The sequence below is a fragment of the Montipora foliosa genome, chromosome 14 (genome assembly GCF_036669935.1).
Source record: "Montipora foliosa isolate CH-2021 chromosome 14, ASM3666993v2, whole genome shotgun sequence".
Classification (NCBI taxonomy): Eukaryota; Metazoa; Cnidaria; class Anthozoa; order Scleractinia; family Acroporidae; genus Montipora; species Montipora foliosa.
Window position 1 is genome coordinate 6,622,033 of NC_090882.1, and position 12,239 is coordinate 6,634,271.

At 38.3% G+C, this 12,239-nt stretch overlaps 1 protein-coding gene across 3 annotated transcripts in view; it reads right to left on the reverse strand.

Annotated features, from left to right (window-relative positions):
• Window positions 1–4,206: 4,206 nt before the first annotated feature.
• Window positions 4,207–12,239, reverse strand: part of LOC137984613 (ras-related protein Rab-5B-like) — an 8,471-nt gene continuing 438 nt past the window's right edge. The window contains exons 2-6 of one of the 3 annotated variants that reach the window (XM_068831782.1): window positions 10,147–10,323; window positions 9,478–9,561; window positions 8,418–8,692; window positions 7,600–7,693; window positions 4,207–7,400 (exon numbers count right to left, since the gene is read on the reverse strand). In XM_068831782.1, the coding sequence (XP_068687883.1) occupies window positions 7,285–7,400; window positions 7,600–7,693; window positions 8,418–8,692; window positions 9,478–9,561; window positions 10,147–10,225 (648 nt within the window). In that variant the 5' untranslated portion in view covers window positions 10,226–10,323 and the 3' untranslated portion in view covers window positions 4,207–7,284. The remainder of the gene's footprint in view (window positions 7,401–7,599; window positions 7,694–8,417; window positions 8,693–9,477; window positions 9,562–10,146; window positions 10,324–12,239) is intronic. The other 2 variants (XM_068831783.1, XM_068831784.1) reach the window with 2 other exon arrangements.

A 12,239-nucleotide genomic window follows, 5' to 3' on the forward strand; every position in this document is an offset into this window, starting at 1 on the left:
TTGAATTGTGTAATTCTTGTTGTCAAAATCTGAACAAAAACAGACTCTGCGATTCTTCGTTGAGCCATAGTTAATGCATTGAGATGGTTATGAAACTCGACAAGTCTTTTTGTTACATGTTTTTCTCTATATTTTTGGCTTGACGGTGAAAAAAACACACGTACCTTTTTTTAGAGAAGATAACCAATCAACGTTACAGAGACTAACACATATCGTGCATTTTACCTTTCGACACACCCATCCGAAAAATTGGTTTTTGCCCTGAGCGGGACTCGAACCCACGTCTCCCTGATTACTAGTCGGCCATCAAGGCCACCACGCTGCCAACGCAGCAGATTAATGGGGCGACTTTAGCAACGTGGGGATTCCTAGGGCCCAACTTTTCTTGTGAAGAAAATCAGGTAATCAGGGAGACGTGGGTTCGAGTCCCACTCAGGGCAAAAACCAATTTTTCGGATGGGTGTGTCGAAAGGTAAAATGCACGATATGTGTTAGTCTCTGTAACGTAGTCTATACCTTTCATTGCCTCGAAATCTCTCACTTATAACCAATCAAATCTTTCGATTAATTATGCGTAACTAATCTGCGAACCCGTGCGAAGCGAAAACAAAAGATTGTGCACTGTCACGGTCAATTCAACATCGATTGCGACAACATTGTTCTCGCTTTTGAGGGTTTAAAGGACTGATTATCAGTCCCTCGATTAAATATGATTGAACTTGTTTAATATCGATTTAATAATTGAATTTGGTATTCTTGGTTTGCATCGACGTGATGAGACGGCTATGTTGGTGTACAAAACAATTGGAAATGGCCCCACAAGCTTTGCATAATAATAGTCAAATTCCCAAAAGACATTTTAATGCATTGTTCTGAACATCAACATGGCCGCCGTGACGTCAGATGGAAACCATCGATACCACAAAAGTGAATAATGCTTTATGGGCATTCTGATTGGCTACCACAGTGACTCGGAGGTGAATAGCAAATACTGTTCACCTCTGATCAAACGGCGAAAAACAACATGGCTTCCTGTTTTGCTCTGGTTACCGAGGGGCAAAGTTTATCGAGAGACTCGGCTGATTATTCAATTGTGTGTATGCATGGTATATGCTAAAACAATTATTCACCTCGGTGTTGGTGATTAAGTCTGCTACGAGACTAGAAGGCCCATCAGGCCGGCGCTTACCTCCGGTTACTGTGGCATGAAGCGACCAGGAGTATTTCCACTTCCCCTTACTAGATGGGATGCTAGTTCTTCGCAGGGTTACCCCCAGCATTAGATTCGCCGGTACCCATTTATACACGTGGGTGGTGAGGGTAAAGTGTCTTGTCCAAGAACACAACACAATGTTCCCGGCCAGGACCTGAACCCAGACCACTCGATCAGGAGTCGACCGCACCATCCACGAGGCCACTGCGCCTCCCGTCCGCGTTGGTGATAGTGTTTACCTCCATTTTGTGGAATAAATGTGAATTAAGAAGACCTGAGACCTGGAATGAACCGTGATCGGGGATACTTACCATTTTTTGGAAAATTCCGGCTGGAGTGGCCATTCCATGAAAGCGATTTTCCAAGTATATCAACAAACCGGACAAAATGCACGTACCATGTATTGTTTCACTTCCCTCATCACTCGATTTTACACGGAAAAGGGCCTGGAAACGGAAAAATCGTTGTAATGATACAGGAGTACATCTGGAGGTACTCCAGACGAATTTAGTTTTCCGGAAATGACTGTTCCATTTGACATTTAACCAAAATTTCCGGGATTTTTAGCTGAATGGTACGCACCCCAGGACTATCACCACCTTTGCAGCCTCGTCAAAAAGAGTTTGCAAATCCCAGTAACCATCACTAAGGAGTGAATCTGGATGGGTTTAGAAAGCTTGGAGGAACTTTCGAGACGTGTGTTCGGGAAGATATTTCTCTTTTATATTGTGTCCCACCGACAAAATCTACAAAAGATTCGTTATTTGGTAGAGACCTTAAGCAAAAGCGTCGTCGATGAGAACGAAAACACCTGGAAACAACGGCACCTGTTAGCCTACGAGCAAGCTTTCTCGAGGGGGTGGGGGGAGGGTGGGGGGAGAACCCTTTGCCCTTTTACTTCACTCACTCCTATCCCCTCGAGAGAGCTTGCTCGCAGGCTACGCAAGCGCACTTTACAGTTTTGGTATATTTGTCATTTTTTAGTGGTGAACGTCATGAAATGGCCATGCATATTTTAGTTACAGAGATCATGTTAGAACTCAACCATAATTTTTTCACTTTTCTCTCTAACTTTCTTTTTCTTGTTGCTGTTGTTGTTGTTGTTGTTGTTGTTGTTCTTCTTCTTCTTCTTCTTATTATTATTATTATTATTGTTATTATTATTATTATTATTATTATTATTATTATAAGGAAAGGAAAGGAAAGGAACTTTATTTAAGTGTCTAGTCGTTCTAGCGCTGGAGCGCTAATTGGGGACACTGTAAACTGAAATGAACAATGAAAGTAAATCAAGTCAAATTATTATTATTATTATTATTATTATTATTATTATTATTATTATTGTCAGGTTAGTTTTAGAGGTTTTTTAGGTGACGACGATCTCGTTCAGGTCGATGTTTTGCGTAAGTATGGATGAAGGCAAATTAACGGTCCCCAGGGGAAAAAAGACAAAATACCTTAGGGAACAAGAAGAAAACATAAACCATTTTAGGGATCAAAAAGCTGATAACATTCGGGAACGAGGGAGCGCAAGCAAATTTCAAAAGGAATAAGGAGCCCACACTCCAGATTGAGACCTCTTGGCCAGCATCCAAATGACAGACATCTCAACGGATTCTTCACCGGTTTTAAAAAAGGACTGGAGCGAGGAACCTGTCAAAACTGACGCCCGCGGTGCCACCTTGTTGGGACCATTTTCGCGCTAAAGCTTCGCATAGATAGCGACGTTAGAATTTATAGAAAGTCGTTTTTACAACATTGCCACACTGCTTTTTTGATGATGAATGTAAATACTCGGAAAAAAAACCCGGCTTCTCCTTAGCAGGAATCGAGTTGCCGTGTGTGCACTACGAACATTCTCGTCCCCAGAGTTCTCCCCTTCTATTCACCGTGTACTAAACGAGCAGGAATCTGGGTACGATTTGCGACCACAAAGCTTCTTGGGATCGTTTGGAGGGACAGCACGAAGGTAGACAACAATACTCTTCGTTTGCCCCTCAAAAATTTAACGTAAGGTTTTTTATTTTCTCTTGGGACCATTGAAAATCCCAAAAGAAAGTGGAGACAATGCCAATGCAAAACAAAGAGTATTATGGTATTCAAAATAGCCAATAGACCAATCTCGATATATTAAAATTCAGTCCTTAACAAAAGGCATCATCTTGAGGCTCTGGGGAATAAATACAAGGATTTGTAGGAGTTTATTCCCCAGAGCCTCGAGATGACGACTTTTGTTTGGGACTGGATTTTCATAATACAATGTATATCGAACGTGGGCTATTGAATCCTTTGGGGATGATTCTCCCACGCAACGTCAAAATCATGAACGCCTGCGCAAACACGCCGAAAGTGCGGTTTGGTATAAATAATGAGTATTATAATCGATGAACATTGCCAAGTCCTGTGGCGGCTTCTCTATAAGTGGCTTTTCCGGTCAATGAGGCTTGGTAGGAATGAACCCTGTACAATCCGAGTAAAATAGATACGATGTCAAAAGTCGCTCTGCGATGGAATACGGTCCATCAGTTTTCGTTAGTTTGTACTATTAAGACAGCCAACCACCCTTTTTGATGACTGAAAACCCTTTGTGTTCTCAAGATAGAGAGGAATTTGTGATACCCGTAAAAGGCCCGGAAAGTTGCGGGAAACGGACCCAGCTTTCTGTTCCGAAATATTTTGGGCCTTTTTCCCCTGTCATAATTCCCTTAAAATCTCAAGAACGGAGAGATTTTATATCATTTTGCTTTTTGTTATCTTGAAAACAAGTTAAAAGACCGGTTTATGAAAACAGCGTAAGGCAGTTTCGTAAATGGCTTTTCGGATCCAAAAAGTTATCGGGACAGTTCGGGAAACGAGCCCCTCAACCGGCGTGCCCACAGCGCAAACTCACTGTCTTTATTTACATCACACGATCACATCACACTGAATACAAAAAGACTGTAAAGGACTCGGGGTGGGGTGGGGTGGGGTGGAGAGTAAATTTGCTAGACACGCATTAGTTGCAGTTTTATTACACAAGTACAATGTTCTATTTTTGCTTATACTTTTCAGACTGAGAAACCCTTTAGAGAACTACATACGTGGAAGTTTGAAATAATTCTTTAGATAAAAACATCATTGATGCTAGTGATGCGAAAAAGGAGAAAAAAGTGCAGTTGTAGTTCAATTTCCTAGAACGTTCTCATCTAAGTGAAGAGGAATGCAACTAAATTTAAAGTGAAGTTGTGTAAAAGTTCATAGTCCTCTTTTTTGTAATATACTACATTGGAGCCCTTATGGGGCACCAATTGTACACAAAGATATTTGTCTAACACTGGCCTTCTACTGGGCAATAACATTGCAATACTGGTCCATCATTGCTCCAAAAAGCCATCCTACATGCACCCTTTTATTTGCCAAAAGGGTTCTAACATTAGACCACCAATGATGCTCACTGCACTCATCACTAGCCATTTCCCATTTGATTACCTAATTCCAGCCAGCACTGATGTCTCACAGCTGCTCCACTCATCCACAATAATCCAACATTGGTCTATAGTTGCACTGTATAATTATCAAAGTGGCAAATACCATGGTACTGTGGCTTACCACATACAAATTTTGATTTTGCTAAGACAGTTGTTTTACAAAAATTTGATCATAAGAAAATGTTTTGGACAGACTTCACTACCAGGACTATGAATAGGCAAAGATTCCTTTGCCTCCATAATTTTGCGGGCTAAAAGATTCCTTACTCCAAATAAACAGCTATAGAGTGTTTTCATGTGACGTCACAGCAGCCATATTAGTGTTCCCAAACAATTGAATGGCGGCCATGTTGGTGTATCCAACTAATTTTCTTTTGTTTCGGTGGAAAAACAAGGTTAATGATCACGTGAGTGAAAACACTCTATAGGCTTGACATCTGTACTTTTTAAGGCCCAACTGAAGATTGCAATAATAATTAGTCCAAGTTTTCCTAAAATAATTGTTGTAAAGTACATTACTCAGCCCCTGATAGATTGGATCAAAACCAGCAAGAATTTCTTACAGCATATGAAAATAAAACCTTCACAAAAAGCTCTTAAACCAGCCTTCATGTTCCAACAATGTCTGGCAACATGACATTGCTCGAACATTTTTTGTAAAATTTTTAAAGAGGTTTTTTTTTCTGCAAAAAATTTTGGCCATGCATTTTGTTGTATATAGCAATGCTGCACTTTTGCCAGAGCTTCTTTATCTTATAAATGGAACTATCACACCTAATTGATAACAATCTTCAGATTTGGCCCAGAGTACTTTTTAAAGTCACTTCAAGATACATGTATTTTTTGCTTCTGTATGGAAGCCAGGCCAAGTCTTTCTACTTTGTATCTTTTCTTGTGGGGCATATTTACATGAAACAAACTAAATGAACACAAGATCACACGCTTATCAGAGAAAGCTACCATGTAAATCAAAGGGGAATTTCCCTACCAAAATGATAAATAGAAGATATTACATGGACACGCGGAGATACGAAATTTCTCTTGAGTGTTGACAAATACTTCACTTGTTCCGTGTGCTCACTCGTGAAATATTCAACACTTTAAGAGAAATTTCGTATCTTCACGTGGCAATGTAATATTTTATTTATTATATAAACACCACTGAAATACTACGAAAGGCATCAAAAGGCAAAAGTTTTATATGAAACCATAGCAACAGTGATCTTTTCATGTGTGAAAACATGTTTTTGCATGAAAGCTCGCTTGGTATTTCACTGGTGTTTATATCATAAGGATGCTTATCATTTTAAAGGGAAGTGAAAAAAAGGCAAACAGTTCCGAAGTTGGCCTCCTTGAATGGGTAAATTTAGAACAATTGAAAAGCATCCCTCTCACAGTAACGAGACCATAAAGTTTTTCAGGGGAAGCCTTCTGATGCACACCATTTTCTTTAGCTTAGTTGTGCATGATGATTTTCTCTAATGGTACTTTCGTGGTGCAGGAAATTTATTCATGCTTAACTGTCCAGCCCTCTTAAACTAACCCAACGACTCCTTTGAGTGAGACTTAAAATGGGAGTCTACTCTGTATAACACCAGAAAATTATCCTTGTCAATGAGGGACGGGGGGTGTGGGGGGAGGGGGGGAGGCGGGGGGGTAAGGGGGAGAGGTTTCAGGAGTCAATGGGTTAACGACCTCTACATCCACTAAAAAAAACTATGTCCCCTTTAACCAGTTGATTCCTAGAAGTGAGAATCATAAATAGACTTTACTCTGTCTAACGCCACATAATTTTACTCGTCAATGGTTGGAGGCGGGGTTCTTGAGTCAATGGGTTAAATGATCACTCCTCTGGCATATCATTTTAGTCCAAACATTTTAATCTTATTGGCTCTTCCTTTTCTAAACCATTAAGTCATCATGAAGTATCACAATATACAGAGCCAATTTTATCACTTGATATTGGTTGAAAGTGACCAAGTGCACTGTAACTGGATTGAGATTATTATCCAATCCAACTGGATTGAGATTTAAATCCAGTCCAAGGAGTGTGCCCAAATACCCAAGTGCAGAGAAAGAGAGAAAATATTACAGTGAGCCTTATTATTACTACTATTATTAACCCTCTAAATTGAACTGGAATCAACTTCATCTCTGCACGATTAGTACCCGTCATTGGCTTGGCCTCAGAGTAGGAAGAATTGTGCTGACTTAAAGTTGTATCCAGTTCACTGACAGTTTTGTAAAGTTATCCCCACACCACACTCCATGTCATTTCACTACAAACTGAATGAAGTGTACTCACGACTCAAGAAATCTCACAGCACTATAGAATTGCTTCAGGAATGTAATGGCAGGGCTAAAAAATATTACTTTATCCCATGAATACTGCCCAAAATTACTTTCCCTGAATACCGATGAAAAAGTAAAATAACAGTTCCGCACAGGAAAAGGTCTAGTAAGCTACTTGATGGTTGCAACAAAGGCTGCAAACATGGTTGTCATAGGTTGACCTTGCTAATGTGATGTCGTCCACAGAATTCTAATTGCACATATCTGATTTACACTGGAGCATTCAAATGAGAATAGATCAAGAAGAGAAAATTATTTACAACAGCCACCCTGGTGAGATTCACTAGTCTCCCTGAGGTCGACTCCTCTCTGTTGTCGGTTGGCCGCTGGACCAGGGGCTGTAGTGTCGCTCTTGGGAAGTTTCTTCGCTGTAAATTTAAAATAAGATGGCTAATTAGGAAATGTTCCATTAAAGCATGTTATATATAAAGTATTAAGGCCCAAGGAATAGTACATATGATAGCATTTAAAGGTAATTACAAGTTAGACATATATCTTTGGCATACATCTACACTGTAATCAAGGGCATTAATTTTCTAACCATACATGTAAGTGGTAATTGCTAACCTATTGCCAAGAATATATCATTCACATTCATAGCTGTTTTTGCCGACGTCTCCATAAACAACAGGGCATTGTCTTCTGCATAAGATTGAGCGTCCTAATTAAAAAAAGGTACAAAATTAAGGCATAAACGGATGACTCATCTAATCAGTTAAACATAAATCAGCAATCCATGTACATGTACCAACATTGCACTTGTATAATAATGAAACCTGCAACTCATGCCCTTGGTCTGTCCCCTTGGACAGACAAACATCCTTTGACTGCTTCCAATAATTTGAAATCTCTGTTCAATCTACAAGTTTTTTTTTGTCCGGTTTGTAGTTTCTAAAGACAGGTTAGAGATCTGTTTAATGATTTCTTATCAAAGCTCAAATCTGAAGCTTCAAATCCTTCTCTGACATCTGACAGGATTCATCATTATGTTATTACAATAATGTTCCCTTGTTCTAGTTGGATTTGCAGTGTTTCCATAATGTTTATTTGAACTGTTTTCCTCCATCAAACAACGAGACACAAACTTTAAGCTTTACCTTTCTTCGCTCCTAAGCACAGCACTTACACAATGTAGCTTTGACTCTGAATTGAGCCAGATGATTTTACTAAGGGTTAAACACCACGGTGACCATATTCATTGCTTTTTGCTTTTCTTTACCAGTGCACAAACCAATACCTTAGAGTTTTAGACAATGCGACATGTATGTACAAGTGTTATCACATCCACGCAGGGATGCGGCAGTACCGGCACTCTCCTCTTTTTGGTAGGGGAAAACAAGTAACTTCAAAGACCAAACTCAAACAAAACACAACTCTTAAAATACCTCATATTCAACCATTCTCTTGCTCGAAAGATCTGCTTTATTCCCAGCCAATGCAATGACAATATTTGGACTGGCCTGTCGCTGGAGCTCTTTGATCCAATTCTTTGCTCTCCCAAAGGTTTCTTGGCTTGTTATGTCATACACAACAATAGCAGCTTGTGCCCCACGGTAGTACATTGGAGCTAAGCTGTGATAACGTTCCTGGCCAGCAGTATCCCATATCTCAAACTTGACTGTTGTATCGTCTAAACACACTGTTTGTGTCAGAAAGGCGGCTAAAGACAGAAGGATTAAACAATATGTGTAGCAATCATCATCATTTTCCAGGGTTATAAAATGTGTCGGCCACCAGGGCTTAGTAACATCTACTTTATTGTATTACACAAATTATCTTCTCGACAATCCCCATGCAATGTGACTTGTATTCCAAACAGAATGGAAACCCTACATGTATGTAGTGTGTTGAAAGTACATGTCATGTCCTTAGTGGCATCACGATTTGACGATTTTTCAGCTAAATGCAATTACAACCAATTTCCTACATCCCTGAATTTATGTAAGGACATTTCAAAAATATTTTAGCTTAACACGAAATATTTAAGGTGTCTTTTACGAAGCTCTCCCAATAATAATCAGTGTTTACGTCAAAGAAGCAAAGTAGGCTGAAAGGACTCACGATGGAATAGAAATAACACAATGCCACATAAAGCAAAAATATGGCCGCAATGAATTAAAAAGTGGTACAAGAAAGCGTACATGTATGCAATCGCCAATGTCAACAAACACATACGCATCATATAGTACATGTGTATGGTACACGTATGCAAAGTTCCCTTAGCTTTGAGTTGCACTGCAATTGATAGTTCAGTGGGGTAAACAATCTTGCAAGTCATGCTTTCACATGTTATGCCGAAAATACAAACTATAGATCTACACTTCATAAAGAAACAAATAAATAGATAATTAAATAATTTACAAATATAATTGCAGATATGTATGTGCACAGTAAAAATCCCCAGGGGTATTCAAATGCTAATTTGGCAAAAAAGGAAATCCAGACCTCCAATTGTGCTTTCCTGGTATTCATGAAACTGCCCCTTGACAAACCTAAGAACCAAACTTGACTTGCCTACTGCAGATTCACCTAAAATAAAAACAAGATTCTATGAAGATCTATCTGTATTAAAATAATAATTATTAATCTTACTCGGATTGTGACTAAGTTTATTACATCCTTTATATCAAGTGTGCAATGTAAAACAACAAAACAATAATCCTGCCTCTGGTTCACATACATACATGTACACAGCACACAGTGGTTTCAGTAAGTACCAACAGCCACCAGAAAGTTTCAACAACTTCACTCACTATAGTCTGCTATTTAACCAATCACATGCAGACGTTATAACAAGGATCATCATTAGATAAGAAGGCTAAGGCTTCTGCTTACTGCAAAGATTCAGTTTTGCATTTGACAAGAAGTGAAAGACGTTTACAGCAGAATCACTAAGTAATAGAATACAATCTAGTCCTTGAGAATGCTACAGTCGTTCTTCTCTTAAAGATAAAAATATATGTGCAGCTCTAATGCTCGGTATTTGATTTGCTGTAACCACTCATCTGACTCCATCCCTTGTAACTTCAGTCTTACATGTAGGAGTCATAAAGTGACACAACATGCACATAGCTTCATCTAACTGTTTTGATAGCGTACATGTATAATGCTCACCTAAAAGAACCAGCTTGAATTGACAAATCTTTCCCTGCACAGCTCCATTGGGGCGTTGTGCTGTTCCCCGTGCCGCCATTAAGACACTTTTCAAAAGATCAGACCAATTATTCAAGATCAAAGGTACTGTATATTATGATATTCCAGTTTCAGGTTTTGCAGAACTGAAAAAGGCACCTGACAATTAATTCAAATTAATAAATAGTCATCCAGTCATTCAAAATAACTGTTGCGTACAATGTACATTGGACCCAATAAATTTTCACTGGTTTCAGGAGTCACTTTGCATGACCGCATTCAGGAGTCAATGGGTTAACTTTCTCCTTCAAAGTTGCTGCTTTAGAGACTCCCAAAAAAGTGGACAAACTTGTTGTAAGTTCATCTACCACCATACGAGGAGGAACGGGATTAACACCAGGTGGAAACCACAAATTGATTTCCAATGTGATAAAATGTAGGTCTTTGAAAACAGCAATGCAAAGTCGTTGTACACTTGGAACAATTTTAGAGAATAAGTTGAGTAGAAAAGTTTGTTGACACAGTGCCTAGAACTGACAGGTGTGTACATTGTACTTCAAGGCAAAACGGATTTTGAGTAGACTGTAAAAAAAAAAAACATATCCAGAGCACAACCTCTCAGAGTAGAATGGAGAACCAATTAACTCAACCCACATAGGATGCCAAGTAAACCACAGACACGTAACTGGTACACTAACCCTAAATGAACAGTACTGCTCAAAAGTAACTTACCCCCCTTTGCACAATATGAAATTCACATCATGCACTACAGGGATAATATCGTGTGCAATGTTGAAAAATCTGCAAGTATAGTGGCATGACGCACTTGTCATCTTAACTGACCTTTGTTAAGTAAATTAACTGTGGAAAGCATTTTGTAAAAGGTGCATTTTTGAAGAAAACATGCCTACAGAAAATTAACATTTTAACTATAAAGCATATTACAATGTTTACAAAACTTTGTTCACCGACTGATAGGTGTTTAAAAAAGGAAAAGAAACAAACTGTGAATCATAGGTGTCTTTGCCACATAAATCAAAATGCATCAATCCTGTTCCATTTCAAGAACTAAAATATTTCCAGTTGTACAAGTAACATCATTACTTAGATTGTTAATAAATTCCATGAAAATAATAATTTATTTTGATAAATTACATGTATAAGAGAACTTGAGACCCCTATATTAGTACAGCATTAACAGGAAATGCACAACTTTGAGGTAAAATGACAAAGCAAAATAATAATTATTGATGTAAACATAACTAAGAATACTAATTACAAAACTATGATTAAAATAAAATTATGAGTTTAAATTAATGTAAATATTTCAAAAGTTCAGGCATCTGTATCAAAACAATCATTAAAATACTCCTTTGAAATGTTTGGTTGTAAGTGAGCTCAAAATAGACAAATTTAATGCTTTTCAAAATTCACCAGGCCTAGGAAAGATTTGTTAAAGGCAGCAATTTGAGCACGAAAATATAACGATGGAAGTGTTATTACGAAATTGAATTGTGCAAGATTGTTCAAAGTACAATTTTAATCCGTTCAAATTTTTTGACAAAATGGCACTAAAAGAAATTAGTTAGTTTGCCTGAGTCCTTATGTAAATTAAAATCCACAAGGAACAAAACAACATCATCTATTTGGGCGTATTGAGCAGTGGAACAATGAAGAATCAAGTTTACAAGCTTGCAGCTTTCAGTCGACTGGAATTGAATTGTTCGCAAGATTCACTGAAACGAAAATTGCAAGTCTAATTAAACGTCGATATAAGAATTTTTCTCTCAGTTGCTGCGCATTCTTTGCTACAAAGACTTTCCATTTTGATGTATAAATCTTATAACATCGGTCTACTGATAAAATGTTTGACACGATCTTGATATAATTGTATAAAGCAGTGCAGAACAGTGCAATGAATATGATTAGAAAACTCTCTTTGTAATAGATTTAAAATTAACCATACCAATACTAGATCGAATGAAAAATACATTCGTTCGAAGGAAATTCTCAGAAACACAATAATTCATGCATGATCAAATGCAGGACGTCACAATTCTCAAACACAGAGTTTC